Here is a 20,379-nt window from a genome sequence, read left to right as displayed (position 1 = left end):
CAAGGATTTGTAAATTTAAACTAAAAAGGAAAAGCAGGACTTTTCCATTATTGCAATGTATGGGCGCTGGGCTGCTAACTGGCAGACCAAATCGTAGGACCCCGCAGCCTTCTAGGGGGTGCTGTTCAAATAACTATTAGCAGGAAAGAAGTCTCCCCCCCTTCAGCTGTTAAAAAATGAGATATAAACAGCAGTGTTATTCAGGAAGGGAAGCTTTTTTAAAAATAAGAAAGTGTCTTGGGAGAGAGGCTTTGTTGGGGGAAGTGTGTGTTGGTGTTGTCCCGTGTGCATGTTTCATCTAGGTAAGAGGAAAGAATTTAGGGGACGGTGCTTTGTGTGTTCATGTGATCCGTTGCTAGAAATGATCCTAAATTATTCATCTTTTTAAAAAGTAGAAGCCTTCCTAGTGGAGAGGGGAAACTACAGATGGGAGGAAATCTGGGCTCATTATCTACTGTAATGCAGGAAAAGGAAATCTACTGTAATGCATTATCTACTGTAATGCAGGAAAAGGAAAAAAAATGTGGATCAGTCTTCTCCAGACCCATAGTATTTCCATTATGTTTTGGTAATGTGGTTGCCCCCTTATATGAAAAACTAAATGTCCTTAAGCTGGAAGAAAAAAAAGAGGTGAAGTAAATAAGATTTCAGCTTTGTAGTAAGAACTGAACGGTTTATAATATAGAATGTTCTTATTCTTCAGGGTGTTTTTTTTAACAAACTTTATAAATTCTGTTAAAAAAATTTTTTTGAGATCCACTGGCACACAATTATATACCACATATACTACTAACCGATGTCAAGGTTGTATTGCCAAAATAACATCAGCTATTTCTCCTTCAACCAACAGGCTTTTCCTTGCAATTTGTCTGGCTTGGTAAAAGGGTCGTCTCAGGGAAAGGCAAACCCCATACTTAGTGAAGGGGGTTAGGGACAGTTGTTCCTTGATGGTGGCCTACAGCGGGTAAAGGAAGGTGGGGGCATCCCCTCTTTGGGGTGTTTCTTTGCTTGCTTTCTCCGAGGGGCACCGGGGGTAGCAAAAAGCAGCCTACGCCATTGCCTCCTTGCTTTAAATTGTGTCTTCTGGGGGGAACGAACGGACAAAGAAACCCTTCAGAGTCGGCGTTGCGGATCCCAAAGGAACGTCTGATTCCCACGAAAGTGATCTTCCTTTGCAGTACGGACTCAAACAGAGATCCCAACCCAGGAGTGATGTGAGTCGGTTGCTCTGAGCCCAAAAGTTTTATACCTTCCTACAATGACTTGTATTGTCAACCCACTGCTCAAGTGGCCAGATGTGCATTTGGAACATCACAGATGTGGAAATGATGTCTTGGGTTTTTAATACTGGGGACCTCCCTGAATGTGTCTCCTGGTGAGCTGCCTCTGCTTCCTTCTCTGGGCTTTAGTATTTAGTGTGAGAAGTCAGGGAAGGCCGGTCCCTTCACCTGCTCTGGCTCTCGCACCGAGTCTGAGGTGGCCTCCTTTATCAAGCCTATTCATAGCTCAGTGGGAATCAGCAAAAAAAGAGGAAATGCAAGGATGATGGAAATGTTGAAGGGGGCCTGCGTAATCTCTCTTGCATCCAAGATGAACCACGTATATGAGAAATGGCCCAGGGTCCAGGAAAGCCTGTGCCAAATGAAACGTGAAAAGGGCCTCGGGATGATTTGGGGCTGGAAAGCTGGTGAGGCCAGGGAGAGAGAAGGGAAAGCAGGTGAGTCTCAGAAAAGGCCAGATCTTGGCTTTGAGGAGCTTTGCCTCCCTGCCCCAGGGAGAAAAACTTCTAGCCGCTCATCCATGTGCTCTGGGAGCCTATTGGCTGGGTCTGGATCTGTTTTGCCAGGAGTCCTGCTTGGCTTCAATCCTGTGACTAGCAGAAAGGAACAAAAGTGCCAACCAACCTAAAAAGGGGACACACAAAATTCAAGTCTTGGAGCATCACAAGGGGCAGTTTCTCAGTTTAGGAAATGGAGACGGTAGTACCTGGGAAGGTTGGATGACATTGGATGGGTCGAGTTGGGAAGGAAAACCTAGAAAAAGAAAGAACTCAGCCCCTGGCTTAAATTTCCTTTAAGCCAGAGATCTCGGTTGTCTGAGAAGCCAAAACTCAGGTTCTTCCTGCAAGGGACGGTTCTTTCCTCCTGTACTCTCGAAGGGTTAAGTGCACAGAGTTGGAATTCCTAGAAGGGGAGGGGGAAGGCCGGGGAGATGGGAAGTGGCCCGTCCTCCATAGCGAAGCGTCTCCATTCATAAAAAAGTCTCTTCCTGTCTCCTTTTTTTCTTCTTCCGGAGGGAAACATAAGCTTCAGTTCCTCCAAGGACTTGGTCCTCCTTCAGGGATCTTCAAAGACTCTCCCACAAAGGATGCCGCGTGGGGTGGAGGGTGAGTAGTCTGCCCCATGGGGTGAGGGCGTGGGGATTTGTGGGGCGGGAGGTGGGGGTTTCCAACCCCCAGTTAGGCAGGCCGTTTGGGACGGGCAGGGTGCTCTTAGGGAAGAGCAGCGGCCGCCCAAAAGATTTCGCTGCCTGAAGCAAAGGGCAAAGGTCTCCCTCCCCCCCCTCGCACAAGGGGGGGGTCTCCCTGGACGGGCCCTTGTGTGTGTGATGTCCTTCAATGGGGAAGCAGGTTAGATTTTTTTGGGGGGGGAGCAGGAGAGGCCGAGGGGGACGCACATCATCATCATCACACACACGCACACCTCCAAACAGAGGAGGAAAGCCAGAGGGAGTGGGGAGGAAAAGGAAAGGCTCCCCAGCCCTTGATATCGAAGGGGTTCTCCTCCTCCTCTTCCTCCGAAGAGTAAGGCTGGCCCTACCCGTGAAGACGAGGGAGAATAAAAGGGGGGGGGGGAAGGGTTGAAACACCCCCCCCAGAAGATGGCTGCCCGGGGGGGGGGGAAGTAGCCTAACCCTCAAAATATTGCCGATTTTAAAATAAAACCCTGAACATTGCAACAAAGCACATCAGAATCCCAAGATTTACACCTCTTTTGCCCCAGTTGAGTAATACATTGAGCATCAGAGGATGAAGTGTTCCTAAGTTTCCTTTAACGGAGAAAATGCTTTCGGGGAAACTCAACGCTTTGGGTTCCTCCTGGCTGTTTTGCCAGAGGTTGAGACTTCCATTTTTGCACCATCACCCCTCATTTCTCTTAGCAGAAGGGCCAACCTGTGTGGACAAAGAGAGGGGGGGGAACCCTTTCTAAGTAAACCCTATGCCTAACTCCCTTGGAGGGGTTGCCGTTGGTCCAGATTTGCTGAACAGCACATGGCGATGATGATGATCATGATGACGATTCTTTTAGAAAAAGGTTTGAGGAGGGGTTTTCAAGAGCAGAAGGGATCACAGGAGAGAGGCTTTGCGTGAAAATTGGTTGTGAAACTGAGAGACAAGCCCATTAGGGAGAGGATGCCCTTGTAAAGGAAAGGTCCAGGTTTCAGCCGAAGGAAATTTCCTGGGTATCTCATTTCTCTTTCATAGAATCAGTTCCCTGTGGTTTATGTCAGGCTGAGTGGTCTGTCGTTCCCTTGTTTCTCCTTTTTGAAGATAGGGACAACGTTAGCCCTCCTCCAATCATCCAACATGTCATGCATCCATCCTCCGTGAGTTTAAAAAATAATAATACAAAGTAGTTCTAAGAGATCATCCATCAGTTTCTTCAGTACTTGTGGGTGCAGGACATCCCGTGCTGGAGATCTGAACTCATTCGAAAACAAAATGTACTGCTTCTATACTACCCCATAGTGCTTAATGCTCTCTCTGGGCAGTTTACAATTTAATTATGCAGCTACACATTGCCCCCCCCCCCCCCCGCACTCAGTTTATCAACCTTGGCAGGATAGAAAGCTAAGTCAACCTCGAGTCAGCTCCCTAAGCCTGTTGGGATTCAACTCAAGTTCAAACTCAGGTCATGAGCAGAGTCTCAACTGCAGCACTGCAGTTTAACCACTGTGCCATGAGGCTCCTTCAAAGTAACAAGGTATCCCATGATTATTGGTTTATTAATTTCAAGCTGCAATCCTGTCCCTTCCATTTGTACTTTACATTGGCCTGGAGTGTGAGTAAAAATTTAGTACTTTTGCCTTTTCTTTGTCATCTGTTAATTATTTTTCCATCTCCTTTAAGTAGCTGAACCACTGTTCATTTATCTCTTGCTATGCATGTACAATACCTGAAGAATGCATTTTGTTGCTTTTGGTATTTTTTTGTAACCTCAGCTCATTCTTAGCTTTTGCCTGCCTAACTCCATCCCTGCAATTCTTTGCTTCTTGTTGGTAATCTTTTGTTGCCTGACCTCATGGCGCAGTGGTTAAAACGCTGTACTGCAGCTAAAACTGTGCTCACAACCTGGGGTTCAAATCCCAGGTAGCCGGCTCAAGGTTGACTCAGCCTTCCATCCTTCCGAGGTCGGTAAAATGAGTACCCAGCTTGCTGGGGGGGGCAATGTGTAGCCTGTATAATTAAAATTGTAAACCGCCCGGAGAGTGCTTGTAGCGCTATGGGGAGGTATATAAGTCCAATCAATCAATCAATCAATCAATCAATAAAATAAATGACCTTCCTTCTGCTTCCTATGTGTGTTCTTTTTTTGTCTTCAGGTCCTCTCTAAGCTTTTTCTGATGCCATTCCCCCTCCCCCTGTGTCTTCCATCTTTTTTTCCTGTTGGAATTGTTGGTAATTCTGCATTTAGAATTTCCTTTTTAAGAAACTTCCATTCACCTTGGACTCCTTTTCCTGTTAGGATCTCCCACTATGAGACCTAATCTACCATTGTTCTGAATTTAATGTATTCGCAAAGGCTTTCACGGCCGGGATCTAATGGTTGTTGTGGTTTTTTCGGCCTTCTTGGCCGTGTTCTGAAGGTGGTTCTTCCTGATGTTTCGCCAGTCTCTGTGGCCGGCATCTTCAGAAGACAGCAAACTGTGCTCTGGGTAGGTTTGGGAGTGGAGTATTTATGGCTGTGAGAAGGCTAGTTTGTGAGATAGGCTATTGTCCTAATCAGGAGATGGGTGATTAGTGTGTTTTGTTGTGGGTGTATTGTTGTAATAAGGAGGGTAGATTATCTGTCCCTGTGGTTGATGGGTGTCATTAGCTGGTCTTTTGTGTGTAGTAATCCCCTGACCTTGTGGCTGGGTGGAGTTTGTTGACCTTTTGCACTCTGTGTTTTTGAGAGCTGGGAGCCAGGTTTTGTTGAGCTTCAAACTTTCCTCCTTCCTGTTGAAGTTTCGTCGGTGCTTGTGGATTTCAATGGCTTCCCTGTGCAGTCTGACATAATGATTGCTGGTGTTGTCCAGTATTTCAGTATTTTGCTAATTATTTTTCCATCTCCTTTGAGTAGCTGAACCACTGCTGTTCTGAATTTGTTAAAATTGACTTTCTGAAAACACACACTCTGCTTTTGTTCCCTTTGAAATAAAAAACTCAAGTAGAACATGGTCACTTTCCACCAGAGTTCCTCCTGCTACCATTTCTTCCGCCAAGTCATCACTATTGGTTAGGATCAAGTCCATGATAGCTACTCCTCTGGTTTCTTCTTGATTGTTTTGTAGGAGATCAGCCACACAAGCCAGGGATTTCTTGGAAGGGCCATATTTGGCAGAATTTTTCTTCCAGCAGATATCAGGATACAGTAATTGAAGTATCGCATTACCACTACATTGTGTCTATTTGAAGTCCTTGCAATTTGTTTTTCAAAGGTTTCATCTAGAGATGTAAAATTTCCAAAAATGTCAATTTTTTCCATTAAAAACCCAGGGGAAATGTTTTTTTTTTGGTGGGGGATGGAAATTTTCAGAAATTTTCCATCTTTAGTTTCATCTGCACCTTCTCCATGATTGAATGGTTAGGAGTAAATTTCAACTACCATGTTCCTTTTACATTTTCACTCCAATTATATTGATCCAGAGGCTCTTGATGGAAGAACCAAGCTCATCCTCCTGTATTTCTGTGAAGGAATGTGTGTTTTTGAACTACACTTTGACCACCGGCCTTTCTAGCTGTGTTTTTATTCTTCAATTGCTGTATTTCAGTCAAGTCATATTGACCCTCCTGAACTAAGATTTCCAGTTCTTCTTGTTTGTTTCCCATATCCCTGACATTTGTATATACACACCGGAGATTGCGTAATTTGTGGCCTGCTTTCCTTATACAGTACATTTTAATGAAGATTATTATTGGGACCCTTTAGAGTTTCTCAGTCTGTTCCTCTCGTTGTGCATATTACTTTGTCTATCTTTACCTCTCAGCTTGCATCTCCCTCCCCCTTCCAATTCAGTTTAAAACTCTCGTCATGAAATTCTTCATGCTGTCACCAAACACATTCTTCCCAGTGCCTGTGAGGTGCAACCCATCTCTTGCTATTAGTCCATCTTCCAGGAAGCATAGCCTGTGGTCCCAAAATCTAAATCCCTCAATGTCAGCACCTCCTTTGTAGCCAATAATTCCACCTAGAGTATTTTTCTTTCTCTTTCTGTTCCTCTTCTCAGTACTGGCAGGATGGACAAGAAGACTATCTGGGCCCCAAAGTCCTTGAGCTTGCTTCCCAGCTTCAAGGTTTGACGTCCCTCTAGGCTGTGTCGTCTGTTCCCACATGGATAAGAAAGGGATATGCCTCAGTGGCTTTTATGAGTGATGGCAATCCTTCCATCACATCCTTAAATCTGTCCTCCAAGGAGGCAGCATACCTGACAGGTTCACAGATCTTCCCGGCACATTTCAGTTTCAATCCCAAGCAGTAGGGAGTTTCCCACTACAACGACTCTTCTCTTTTTATAGGGTGTGGGTTCATTCATGCTTTCTCGTATCTTCTCGCGCAGTCTCATGTATTTCTACCTCTGCCTGCTGTGTGCCAGACTTCTCTTCAAGAATCTGAAAGTGGTTCTACTGTTCCAATGGTGAATAGTATCTTCTCCTTCTCTTGTTCCTAACTGTGACTCTTTTCCATGGCGATTCCTCTACTGTGTTTGTTCTCTCCTCAGCATTCTCCTCTCGTCTGCTTTGTCTTGCTGTTCCTCCACCTCCGGTGCCTCCCTAGCCTGCTGCTGCTGCGGCTCCAGTGTTCTGCCTATGTGCTCTTCATCTCCTCTTACGGCCTTAAGCGTTGTCACCCTCTGCTCCAGTTCTTTCACTTTTGGTTGTTGTGGGTTTTTCGGGCTCTTTGGCCGTGTTCTGAAGGTTGTCCTTCCTGACGTTTCGCTAGTCTCTGTGGCCATGGGCATCTTCAGAGGACAGTACTCTTTCACTTTTCTTCCAGTAGCGCTTGTGTACACGGTCCTGTTCTCACACACAAAGACAAACATGGCACACACACATTGCAGGCCACCACCACGGAAGTATCTCTTCCCGCCGTAATCCCTGTTACCTTTTTAAAACTTTATTTTGTTTGTCTGTGAGTGCCCTTTCCTTATCTGCCTAGAAGGATGCTGGGAAAGTTCACATCTAGATAATTATATCCAGAAACTGAATTTTTGTAATTAATTGTCTCCCACTTGACCTGCCCCATCAGCCCCCGCCCCCTTTGTGAAACTCCTGTTAGATCTCCCTGTTTGCTCATCCCTCGGAGCTAAGTTTTATTCCTCTGCTGTGCGCTCTTAGGGGTCAGAAAACAGGAAGGCCCTCCTAATGCTCAGAGCTACTGCTTATTTTTCTCAGCAGTTATCAGGAAATACCCCCTTCCTCTTAAACTGAGCTCTTAAGCTGTGCTCTGAATGTGGGATTCTAGGAGGTTACTCCAGACCACTTGCTGGTGTTGATCTAAATTTCTCCCCTCCATGCCTTGGTCTCCTGTTTTCTTTCGTTTCTTCCTCCAGTAGAGCGTTTCCTCACCACCTCTCCCCAGTATAACTCCCATTAGCATTCCCTGGAAGCTCGCTCCGTGGGGCCTGTCTCAGTTGTATTCCTCGCCAGTGCTCTCTTACGAATCAGCAAACAGAAACATCGCCTGCTTTTGCTTGAGGAAAAAGACCTGTTTCCCACATTCTGCATTCACACATGCTGTACAACATTTTGATCTTGCAGAGCTTTAGCAGAGGGCCGAATCCTTTAGTCCGAGAGAAAATCCGGGGATGGTCACCTTTGATTCCATTGGAGGCTTCCTTGCAACACAGATCAAAGATGGATGGAGCAGGAAATGACCCCCACGCCACCCAAAGCGGAAGGAGTGTGGAATTGTGGGAACAAAAGAGGAAGGGTGTCCTGGATGAATACATAGTCAGCTCAGAGGTTCAGAGCCAGCGCTTCAAGCAATTCTCGTACAAGGAAGTAGCAGGGCCCCGAGAGGCTTGCACCCGACTCCACCATCTTTGCCATCAGTGGCTGAAGCCAGAAAGGCACACAAAAGCTGAGATCCTGGACCTGGTGATCCTGGAGCAGTTCCTGACCGCTCTCCCCCCAGAATTGGAGATGTGGGTGAGGGAATGTGGAGCGGAAACCAGTTCCCAGGCGGTGGCCCTGGCCGAAGGCTTCCTCCTGAACCAGGCGGAAGAGAAAAGGCAGGAAGAGCAAAAGGTGAGAGCTTTCCTTCTGATGACTGCGATGCAGGGGTGGGGAAGCATAAGACCCCTATACCCCAGTAGGCACGGGGAGGAATATGCGCCCACTTCCAGAGATTGTGCCTTCTTCCTCTGTGAGGCTGAGAATGTGAGAGGGAATATCGGAAAACCTTCTACTCATTATCAGTGGACAGAGATCCCCCCCATGTCTAAGCCTCGTCTGCAAAGATTCCTGCCTATCCTTTTTGTTTTTCTTTTTCTTTTCCAATTTCTGTGACTTGGACCCTCAACTTGCCATATCAGATCAGAAGCCTCTCAGTGGAAGCTCAGTGTGATTTCTTTGCAACAGAAAAGACTACGTCCGACAGCAGACAGAAGATGTTCCTAAGAGGGGAAGAACCGGATGGTGATGGAGGTGCCCTCTTGAATTTATTTATTTGATTTATTTGATTTGATTTATTGAAGGGTGAGGCTAAGGGATTCCTGCTGGGGAGTGTGTGCATGTGTTTAAACTCATTCTCCTCCTCTGGAATACGGGAAGGATTCTTGGGCTGCCTTTCTTCAACTTTACACCACTTTAGGGCAGAATCTCTTTGTCACCAGCTGTTTCTATCTGTTAGGGGTATGTCTTAATTTTGAACCCTCAATTTGTGGGTCCCTATGGCTCAATTTGTGCCCAAAAGACTAAATGAGAGAAGCATTTTTACCCAAATGAAAATAGGGATAACAGGGACAACCAAGTGCAAAATAGGAATAAGCTATAAAATCATCATCATCATCATCATCATCATCATCATCATCATCATCATCATCATCATCTTAGTAGAACTCCAGAGCTGGAATGGTCCTTAGGGCCAGTCAAGGAGGCACAGTGGGGAATCAAATTCTCTCCCTCTGGCCCAGTAACCAGATACCAAGACCCTTGAGCTGCCCAGCATCCTGACACCTAGAAGTGACTGGAGTATTCCTCGCACATTCTTACCTATGCACTTAGTTACAGACAATATTTATACAGTCATGCCCCGCTTTACGCTTACCCCGCATTACGACGAATCTGCTTAACGTTGAAGGTTTTGCAATTGCAAAACGATGTTTTGAATGGGGGAATTTCACTGTGCGACGATCGTTTCCCTGTTTCGGGAACCTATTTTCGCTTCCTGACGATCAAAACAGCTGATCGTCGGGTTTTCAAAATGGCCGCCGGGTGCTCAAAATGGCTCCCCGCTGTGTTTAGGAGCCATTTTTCGCTGCACAGGTACCCGAAAATGGCTGCCCCTATGGAGGATCTTCGCTGGGCGGTGAGTTCTTAGCCGATTTGAACGCATTAACCGGGTTTTAATGCGTTTCAATGGCTTTTTTATTTTCGTATTACGACGTTTTCGTTCTACAGCGATTTCGCTGGAACGAATTAACGTCGTAATGCAAGGCACCACTGTATTTATATCTCCATATTATATCAATATTTATATCTCAACCAGTCATAGGTTCAAGACATCATGGCTTTTTTTTTTTGGTAACCACTTTATCCTCAAACCGGTAACTCTGTGCGACAGGGGATTTGTTCTAGGTCACTGAGTCAGCTTTATGACTCACTGGGGAAGAGGCCGTAGATCCCTGGCATGTCCACCAACACCCGAAACCATCCCTCCACAGTCTTGTGGCACATTACCTCTCCCTTTTACTGGAACCTGAGTCCTGTCATGTTGGGAAAGGGGTTGTGTTGTGATCTGTGTTCTTTGGAATGTGGCCTGAATAACCAAGACAAGTCCATGAGATGGTTTTGGATTTCTCTTGCAGGGGCCGGAACGATGCCTGGGACAAGGAGTCCGTTGTCTCTTCTTCTTTGTGATGGGGAGGAACCAGATCAGGTAAGGGGGGGAGGCAAAGGATTGCTGGGGAGATTGTCTTCTTTTGGTTTTTGTCTGGGAATGCAAAGAACATGAGGAGGGTCCTAACGGAGCAGCCCAGAGATCTGTTTAGCCCCTCATCCTACATCCAATTTTGGGGATGTGGTGGCCCTGTAGGCTAAACCGCAGAAGCCTGTGCTGCAGATTCAGAAGACCAGCAGTCGTAAGATCGAATCCACGCGACAGAGTGAGCTCCCACCGCTTTGTCCCAGCTCCCGCCAACCTAGCGGTTCGAAAGCATGCAAAATGCAAGTAGATAAATAGGGACCACCTCAGTGGGAAGGTAACAGCGTTCCGTGTCTAAGTCGCACTGGCCATGTGACCTCGGAAGATTGTCTTCGGACAAAAACGCTGGCTCTATGGCTTGGAAACGGGGATGAGCACCGCCCCCTAGAGTCAAACACGACTGGACAAAAAATTGTCAAGGGGAACCTTTACCTTTTTACCTACATCCAATAAATGTTCATTCAGTGTCTGTGTCTCCTGAGACCACTCCAGCCTCCCCAACTTTAAATTTGAAAAGTAGTAACAATGATGATTTCTTTCTCAATGAAAACTTCTTCTTTTTTTCAATCCTAGAAGGTTCCTGAAGGAACCGTTTTCACATTGGGGTTCCTAATGCCTCTAATGGCTTCTTTTCCTCCAGGGTGCAGTGACCTTTGAGGAGGTGGCTGTCAGTTTCACCCGAGAAGAATGGGCCCTGCTGGATCCGGACCAGCGATCCCTCCACAGGGAAGTCATGGAGGAGAATCGTTTGATTGTGGCCTCTCTTGGTAAGTCTCCCTCTTTATGTTAAGTGCGGTAACAGCAATATTCAAGTTAAAGCAGTGACCCAACTTAGGCCAGCTATCGTTTTTCGGGGGGAGCGGGCATCCTTGAAGCAGAGTTTAGGAATTCTGGGGGCCTTCCAGCATTGCTGAATTTCAGATCCCATCAGCTCCAGCCAGTCTGGCCATTGGGGAAACATTACTGGGAGATGCACTTTGTCTTTGTCAGACATAAGTTCATCAGCTCCACATAAGGGTGTTCTGGAGTGGTGGAGCTTCAGTGAGTAAAGGGATATTGATCTTCATCACATGACCGTGCAGGTGGTCTTTCAACGTTCTATATGGGGCTGCTTACGGAAAGTGTCAGGAATCCTCAGTGGGTCCAAAACGCGGCAGCCAAATTGCTAACTGAGGCTGGTCACGAGGATCCCATATCCCATCTTATTACGGCAGCTCTACTGGCTGCTGATCCATTACTGGAAACCATTCAGAGTGGTGGTTCTAACTTGTAAAGCCCTAAACGGCTTGGCTCCAAGCTATCTCAGGGACTTCCATCTTCCTTAATGAGCCTGCCCAGGGGTTAAGATCACTACAAGAGGCCTTTCTTTAGAGTCCCACCACCTTCATAGGTACATTTAGTGAGGACATGGGAGAGGGCCTGCTCTGTCGCTGCACCTAGACTTTGGAACTCCCTCCCACTGGAGGCCAGGCAGGCCCCAACTTTGCTGTCCTTCCATGAACCGGTGAAGACCTTATCTTCAGGCAAGCTTTCCTTCAGTGATTGGCTGCCTGAGTGGGGGTTTTAAATGGATTGTTCTGCCTTTCCTGATTTAAATGTATTTTAATGCTGCTTCTGTTTACCATTTTTGTGATATTTGTTTGATTTTTTTTCGTATTTGTATACTTACGCTTATTAGTTTTAAATACTGTCTTTTAACAATGTAAGCAGCCTTGGGCCCTTCTGAAGGAGAAAGACAGGGTAAAAATATTTTAAATAAATAAAATGAATAAAATAAATGATGGATGATAGGGATGAGCTGAAGCAAGTAGAAAAGAAAGATACAAACTCCTTCGCCATCTAAGGCAGAAGTTCTTGGGAAGAGGACACAGAGCAGGGATTATTAAACAATGTTATCCAAAGAGAGAAAGTGATAACTTAAAAATGTATGGTTTTGTTTATGGTGAGGGAAAAAAAAAATTTTTTTAACACTCTACTCTAGATTGTGGGGAAGACATTTTGGAAGCCATGGAATGTCCTGAAGATCCCGCTACCATCATCACATCACTTCACAACAATGAGATAGAGGAGCAGTGCTTAACAGGTTTGTGTTCCTTTAAAACGGAGGGGTTGATCCGATGGGGGGAGAGAGGGAACTGAGTCCCCCAAATGGCCTATTCCCCTGTAGAATATAATATTGTCCTCTCCAGGGATTTTTTTTTCACTCAAGAGAAGGCCCAAGGATGAGGAATCATATTCAAATAAATAAAAAGAGATCTACTGGAGAGTAAAGACCAACAGGTGCAGATTAATTAAATCCAGAAAGAAAAGAAAGCCAGGCCAAGCCACTCCGAAGAGTTGCTGGAACCAGGGAAGAAAAGCCCAGAAGCTTAAACCTAGAAAATCCAAAAATGTTCTTCACAGACATGATCAGAATCCAGCGCTCTCACAAGCAGGAGCCAGAAGGAGATGGTGTCTGAGCGCCTAGCCTTGTGTAAGGTTTATGTAGCTGGACTCCATTCATCCAGCATATGGGTGGAGCCTTTTGGTTGACTGGGACAGCTGCCATGATTTCCCCAGGAGACAGGTTTTCTCCCAAGGAGACAATCTGTTCCTGAGGAGACCCTTTTCCTTGAATAGCCCTTCCCTGAAGCTGTAGGCTTCCTTGGGGAGACTCGAGCTGAGTTTCTGCCTTCCACCTGTGCTCCTTGGGTGGGCTGTTGGAGGCCCTACCTTATCCTTTGATTCGGCCACTGGGCCACCATCACCATCAGCTAGAGAAGCCCAGACCATCAGACCATTGTAGGACCAGCAGTTCTTTCCTTACATCAAGCCCTTGGGGGGGGGCGATAGGGTTCATCCTCTTCTGGGAAGGCCAAGATGGAAGTTTTGGACCAAAGGATTTTTGGAGACCACTGGCTAAATGTGACCCAACAGTGTGAGGCAGTGGCAGAATGATGCAGTAGCTCCGACTGCCCTGTGTTGGTGCTCTTACGGGCAAGTCTAGTTGGTATCTTATCCATGCAAATGAATCGTGTAAGAGGGCTTCATACTGCTTGAATGATCATAGCTCCAGCCTAAGAATCCTGGATTTGCAATCAATTCTAGAACAGGGTACGTGGGAGATGCATACAAAAATGGGAAGGGCGGTGTTCATATATGGCATGTGTGCCACAGATTTTCCCCTAATGTAGTTTCTCCTTCAGGAGCCAGTTTGTTCCTTTAGACACTTTTTTCCGTTCCAGAGGATTTGTTCTCTCAAAATTGGGGATTCAATCTTTTCCATCTTTGTTTTTCTTCTAGGAGATCAGGAATGTTATACCAGGAGAGAGCTCTACCAATGTGGGGAATATTTTGATGGAAGGATGGCACTTGAAATTCAGGAGAAGGACCACACTGCAAGCATATGTTTCCGAAGTGAAGCATCTGGAAAAGATTTTGATAGCAAACCAGAACTGGCAAGCCACCAGGAAATCGAAAGAGGAGAAAAAGAATACCACCATCAGGAAGACAGGGATTTATTTGCCACGAATTCTGTTCTTCGGGTGCAGGAGATTATCCACACAACAGAAGAACTGTGCAAATGCCAGGAATATAAAAAAGATTTTTTTTGCCGCTCAAGCTTTGGTGAGTATCAAATAATCCAGCCTGAAGAGAAACTGTACAAATGCCAGGAATGTGGAAAATCTTTTAATCACATTTCAAACCTTCTGACACATCAACGAGTCCACACTGGAGAGAAACCATACAAATGCCAGGAGTGTGGAAAATGTTTTGCTCACAATTCAACCCTTGTGAAACACTGGAGATTACACACTGGAGAGAAACCATACAAATGCCAGGAGTGTGGCAAATGCTTTACTCAGAATGCAAACCTTCTGACACATCAGAGAGTTCACACTGGAGAGAGACCATACAAATGTAAGGAGTGCGGGAAATGTTTTGCTCGAAATGCAAGCCTTTATGAACACCAAACTGTCCACACAGGAAACACACCATTCAAATGTGAGGCATGTGGAAAATGTTATTCACACAATTCAACTCTTTTAACACACCAGAGAATCCACACTGGAGAGAAACCATACAAATGCCAAGAGTGTGGAAAATGTTTTTCTCACAATTCAACTCTTGTGAAACACTGGAGACTGCATACTGGAGAGAAACCATTCAAGTGCCAGGAGTGTGGGAAAAGTTTTGCTCTGAATTCACAACTTCTAGGGCATCAGAGAGTCCACACAGGAGAGAAACCATACAAATGCCAGGAGTGTGGGAAATGCTTTTCTCAGAGTTCTACCCTTTTGCAACACCTGAGACTCCACACTGGTGAGAAACCGTACAAATGTCAAGTGTGTGGGAAACGTTTTGCTCGGAATTCGCACCTTCTGAAACATCACAGAGTCCACACTGGAGAGAAACCATACAAATGCCAGGAATGTGAAAAATGTTTTGCTCGAAACTCACACCTTCGGACACACCAGAGAGTCCACACTGGGGAGAAACCTTATGAATGTCAAGAGTGTGGTAAATCTTTTGCTCGGAAATCAATCCTTCTGACACACCAGCGAGTCCACACTGGAGAGAAACCATACACATGCCAAGAGTGTGGGAAATGTTTTACACGAAATTCACACCTTCTGACGCACCAGAGAGTCCATACAGGAGAGAAACCTTATAAATGCGAGGAGTGTGGGAAATGTTATATTGATAATGTAATTCTTTTGAGACACCAGAGAGTCCACACTGGAGAGAAACCATACAAATGCCAAGAGTGTGGGAAACGTTATTCTCAGAATTCAACCCTTCTAACACACCAGAGAGCCCACAGAGGAGAGAAACCACACAAATGCCAAGAGTGTGGAAAGTCTTATTCTCACAATTCAGCCCTTTTGGCACATCAGAGAGTCCACACTGGAGAGAAACCATACACATGCCAGTTGTGTGGAAAATGTTTTACTCACAGTTCAACCCTTCGGACACACCAGAGAGTCCACACAGGGGAGAAACCTTACAATTGCCAAGAGTGTGGGAAATGTTTTGCTCTGAATTCAACACTTTTGAAACACCTGAGATTACACACTGGAGAGAAACCATACAAATGTCAAAAATGTGACAGATATTTTTCTCAGAATTCAAGCCTTCGGAAACACCAGAGAGTCCACAAAACAGAGGGCCTGTACAACTCCAGTCCAGAGGAGAGTGTTTTATTTATGAGTAATTTTTCAGAAGACATCAGAGAGTCCACACAGGAGAGAAACCACACCAATGCCAAGAGTATAGGAAATGTATTTCTCACAGTTCATCCCTTCTTCAACCCTAACGGGTCCACACTGGAGAGAAACCATACAAATGCTATGAGTGTTGGAGATGAATCACTTACGATTCACATCTTGTGACTCATTACAGACTCATCACCTACACAGGAGAGTAATCGCAGATGTTGGTCAAACTATTGAAGAGCAGGCCTCTTCAACTTTAAATGAACCCTATTCTCACTTCATGGGAAGAATAAGTCTGTCAGCTTCCTTTTAGTAGCCAGTGGCTACGTTTATCATGTCATGGAGACCCATTAAGCTGTGAAGTTTAATCCCTGCAATTACTGGAGAGTCAGGTTTATTAATAGACGGAATCTTAGAAGAACTAATTATGGTGATTTTTCCCTACTTTTCTCTTACAGCTTGATGGAATAACTGTCCCTCTGCCCTTGTCAATATCTAGGAAAAATTGGGTTTATGAGGTGCAGAGGTAATGCCCTAAAATGTAAATTTGTTTTTAAAAGTGCCTCAGAGGTTGCTGAGAAAGTCAAAGTACAGATGGATATTTGCTTTGTAGATCGTTTACATTAGAAAAGCAAAACAGACAGATTTGTTTGGGAACATAGCTACTAATGAGAGAACGTGGCAGAAACATCCCATTCAGAACATGCCAATTTTCACAAGAAAGACTAAACAACAACTCAGTGATGTCATCTAAAAAGCAACAAGGGGAAAAAAACTGAGGTACATTTTAAAATGTTACTTATAGGTTGTGTTTTGCCTACCATGTTAGTTAACAAAGAGATCCTGCAAAATATATGTGGATAATTGTGTTAGGCAAAGGAGAATCATAGTATATACAAAAGAAGCTTTTGCAGAATATTGTAAAAAGGAAAAGAGGATGAATTTAAACTGTTTGTTTAATAATAAGCAAGTAGAGAAGAGAAAAAAGGTGTCACATACCTGTAATAATAAAGTGTTTTGGAAAGGGGTATAATTATATATTAACAGTGAGGTGGCTTTTTCTGGCAGGTATAGCTGTCGAGTGTACTGTAATGGCCAGCGAGTGGGAGTGCATTTCGCTGTACTCGTTATTCTGACTTTGGCTAGATTATAAATACAGTGGGGTCTCTACTTAAGAACGTCCCTACTTAAGGAGAACAGAAATCCAAGATAAGAACAGGAAAAAAAACCCTTTCCTGCTCTTTTTTAACCTTAGGTCATCTTAGGTTAAAAAAAATTCTCCCCCTAGTGGTAGAGTACGTATTAACCAGCTTTGCATTAGTTCCTATGGGAACTAATGCTTCAATGTACGAACGCACCTCTACATAACAAAAAAACAGCCAGAACGGATTAATTGGTTTTCAGTCCATTCCTATGGGAAATTTTGCTTCAACTTAAGAACATTTCAACTTAAGAACACCATTCCAAAACAGATTAAGTTCTTAAGTAGAGGTTCCACTGTAGTTTCTATGGATGAAAAAGAGCAGATACGAATTAAATGGTTTTCAATGAATTCCTATGGGAAATGCAGATTCAACATAAGAACTTTTCAACTTGAGAACCACCTTCCAATACGGATTAAGTTCTTAAGTAGAGACCCCACTGTACAGGATAAAATTACATCAAGTGTTATGAGAGACACGTGCCTTGCTTTCACTGAGGAGAATGCCCTTTTGTGCAGCAGAGATATAACAACGTGGTACCAGACTATGGACCTCACACCGGCATAGATTTCAACGGAAGCCTGGCTTACAATTATTGGGTGAGAACATTCTGCATTGATTTTGTGTGTGTTAACAACATGCTTAGAGGCTTAGAAATGTTTTCCGTTTTATATTTTCTTGTTACAAGAAATATCCTTTCATGTACTTTCAAGAAAGCTTTTGGAATTATATTGCTTTTCACATTTAAATGAATTATTATGGAGAGAGAGTCTCTTTCATATGTTTTTAATTGTGTCTTTTAAATAAGCTTTCTTTTTGATTCAAGTAAGATTAAAGTTCTTGTCTGGACTTTGTATAGCTAAAACAGCTGACACTCAAGATGTAGTATCTGAATTAAACATTTGCCTAAAGTTTAAGTTCAATTTTCATATATTTGTCAGCGTATGTGTCTACAGTTTTGCACAACTGTTTGACGTTTGAATTTAAGTATCTGTGCCTACAGTTTTTTTCCATGGCTGTAAGATGTCTGGATGTTACAACAACCCTAAAGTACTTTCGTATTATGGAACCTGGAAATAATGTAAATAAATTAAGCTTGTAGGAATAGACCAGGCTTGGAATTGCCCGGAATTATTGCAATGATGAAGACACCTATAAGAAGATACCCAGATGAGTTTGAAAATGCTTGTCACTGATTGTCCGATTTCATTCTGGGGTTAACCCTTTGCTGGGATAATGCCAGCTATGACGAATTATAGACTTCCGATCTTTACCCTGGGGGTCTATAAATTTCTGTAGGACTCTTAGGGGAGTCAGGCATCCTTATCAGGACCTGTCATTGAGCTATGATAAGCCCTTTCGATTTTAACTGTATACTTCATGGGGCAGAGACTGGTTCTGTGGAGTTAGCCTTACAACCAGGATTGCAAGTACATTGAACCTGTTAGGATTTGTGAATTGAAATCAGAGGAGATAACCTGCACACTTCAGTTGGTGGAACAGGTGGCGCTTTGGTTGCTAACTGGCACACAGTATTATGATCATAGGAACCAAAGTCTGAAAGACCTGGATTACGTAGCTGCTAGTTACATTCTGGGACTAATTCAAAGGGTTGGCTTTAACTTGGAAGCCCTCCATGGATTATGACCTGCCTCCCTGAGACACTGCCTGTCTTTTTATGAGCCTGTTAAGATTTTCAGGAGAGGTCCTATTAAAATGAACAACTGGAGATGGGCATGAACCGGTTCGTCCCAGTTCATCAAGGCGACAGCTCAGGTGCTGCTGCTTTCCTTGACTCCTCTGGCTAAATCAGCCACCCACCAGGCCCAGCGTGGTAGCTTCTGGCACCTCCTCAGCTGATCTCCCAGTTCCGGCAAGAGCTCAGGCTTCTCTGCCCCGCCCCCCTCTTGGCTGATCTGCCACTCAGAGAAAAGGGTGGGGAAGAGAAGTCTGTGCTCTTGCTTGTGACTGGGAGATCAGCTGAGGGAGGTGGGAAAAGCAAGCCAGCTTGGGCCTGGCTGATTGGCTGAATTTGACCGAGGAGGTGGGGAAGAGGAGCAGTAGCAGCTGCCTTGATGAACTGTTTTAGAACAATCACAGAAGATCTCGGGCCTCATCCTGTGTGGCTCCTAGGTTACGGAGGGCGCTACCATTTCAGTTGCCCTCTGTTTCCACTCTGATTTTAAGAAGGAAGTAAAAGCACATTTTTTTTTACTGTTTCACTTGTTGTATTTTGTGGTGTGTTTTTTTACTCCGCGTATCCACATCCTTTGATATTATAATAGTTTTAATTCACTTAATTTGAATGGTCTGATGGTCGGGAAAGTTTATACAGTTTTATTAATTTGTAGTTAAATATCTTTTTTTATTATTCTTTTAAAATTTTGTAAGCCATCCTGATGGCCATATTTTAGTGGAAAGTTTGTGTACCATTTTTGAAATTAAATGAAAACATACACAGATATCAGTGTTCTGGTCTTTCGCGTCATTTCCAATTTTTGATTACCTTATTTCATCTGGGTTGTTTTCTGTTTTGCCTGTAATTCTTTAGACAATGTTTTCTTGTTCAGAGATCACCTAACCCTAAACTAGTATCACAGTATTACTGATAAAATGATTAGTGATCTAGTGCTAATCTCATATGTGTTTTTAAAAATTCAGAAGACGTGGAGAAAGAAGGTGGGGGTTGGTGCTTCTGCAGTCCTAAACATCATGCCCCAATTGCCTACATCACTGAAACATCACCCACAGCCACAACTCCTAGTGCGACAGTGGAACCAGTTACCTCAGGAGTTGGTGAGTGCTCCAATACTGGAGGCATTCAAGAAAAACTTAGATAATCACCTGGCAGATAGGCTATCATTGTATTCCTGAGTTGAGCAGGGGGTTGGACTTGATGGCCTTGTTAGACCCCTTCCAACTTTTCTATGATTCTTTACAAGAATTGATCAACTGATCAGACAGTAAGACGTCTGTCTTCGTCGTTGCAGCTTTTAAAAAAAGTAGAAGACCCCCAGCAGCAGAGGAAAAAAAGCTAAAACAGCCGGACTGATTTGAATCAATCTTTGTGTCTTGTGATCAGTAAAATTTAATTCATATTCATCCATTTTATAAGTAAATCCTGCGGTATTTGAGTTTATAGTCACAGATTCAATTGTCCCCTCCTGATACAGAACTTTGCTTCGGGAAGTTGTTCAAACAAACAAAGAGTGTTTCTCAGGAGAGCCTATAGAAAAAAAAATAGAGAAGAGTCTTGGGAGAGCGGCTTCGCTGGGGAGACTCTTGTGTTCATGCTGTCCTGTGCAAAGATGTCCTTGTCCCCTTAAGGGAAGAGGGAAGAGTTTGGGAGAAAGTGAAAAGGCGGTTTGCGTGTGTACAGACACACACCCCATCCTTCCTTTCGGCATCAGCTCAAGCAATTAAATATTTGAACCAATCTGAGAGGATTCATATTTTTAAAAAGTAGAGGGCTCCCTGGCAAAGAAGAAACATTGCAGATGGGGTGAAGAATTGCACTGATTCACATTTCCTGTTCTATAGTGTGATCACTGGGGAAAATACAGCTCACCTCACCCC

At 44.3% G+C, this 20,379-nt stretch overlaps 1 protein-coding gene and 1 long non-coding RNA gene across 4 annotated transcripts; one reads left to right on the top strand and one right to left on the bottom strand.

Annotated features, from left to right (window-relative positions):
- Positions 1-1,587: 1,587 nt before the first annotated feature.
- On the top strand, positions 1,588-19,265 carry LOC110069964 (uncharacterized). 3 transcript variants are annotated; one of them, XM_078388073.1, is made up of 7 exons: positions 1,588-2,386; positions 8,021-8,509; positions 8,797-8,908; positions 10,291-10,361; positions 11,047-11,173; positions 12,388-12,489; positions 13,689-19,265. In XM_078388073.1, exons 2-7 carry the CDS (start codon positions 8,117-8,119, stop codon positions 15,776-15,778), a joined length of 2,895 nt encoding a protein of 964 aa, XP_078244199.1. In that variant the 5' UTR covers positions 1,588-2,386; positions 8,021-8,116; the 3' UTR covers positions 15,779-19,265. The 3 variants fall into 3 exon arrangements, with proteins under 3 accessions (XP_078244199.1, XP_078244200.1, XP_078244198.1); XM_078388072.1 differs by lacking the exon at positions 1,588-2,386 and adding an exon at positions 3,473-3,606; XM_078388074.1 differs by lacking the exons at positions 8,021-8,509; positions 8,797-8,908 and having other exon boundaries at positions 1,590-2,386.
- Positions 4,111-8,023, bottom strand: LOC144587476 (uncharacterized). The gene is made up of 2 exons (XR_013542630.1): positions 4,562-8,023; positions 4,111-4,298 (listed from the first exon to the last, which is right to left on the bottom strand). It is a non-coding gene; the product is annotated as an uncharacterized LOC144587476 (long non-coding RNA).
- Positions 19,266-20,379: the final 1,114 nt, after the last annotated feature.

The sequence above is a fragment of the Pogona vitticeps genome, chromosome 2 (assembly GCF_051106095.1).
Source record: "Pogona vitticeps strain Pit_001003342236 chromosome 2, PviZW2.1, whole genome shotgun sequence".
NCBI classification, from domain to species: Eukaryota; Metazoa; Chordata; class Lepidosauria; order Squamata; family Agamidae; genus Pogona; species Pogona vitticeps.
The sequence above is the reverse complement of the archived record's forward strand: the minus strand, read 5'-3'. Positions and strand labels throughout refer to the sequence as shown.

Bases quoted from the DNA above. Each gene is read 5' to 3' on its own strand.
- LOC110069964 (XM_078388072.1), top strand. The intron at 8,510-8,796 runs GTGAGAGCTTTC...TTGCCATATCAG, and splicing joins AAAGGCAGGAAGAGCAAAAG to ATCAGAAGCCTCTCAGTGGA. The intron at 10,362-11,046 runs GTAAGGGGGGGA...CTTTTCCTCCAG, and splicing joins ATGGGGAGGAACCAGATCAG to GGTGCAGTGACCTTTGAGGA.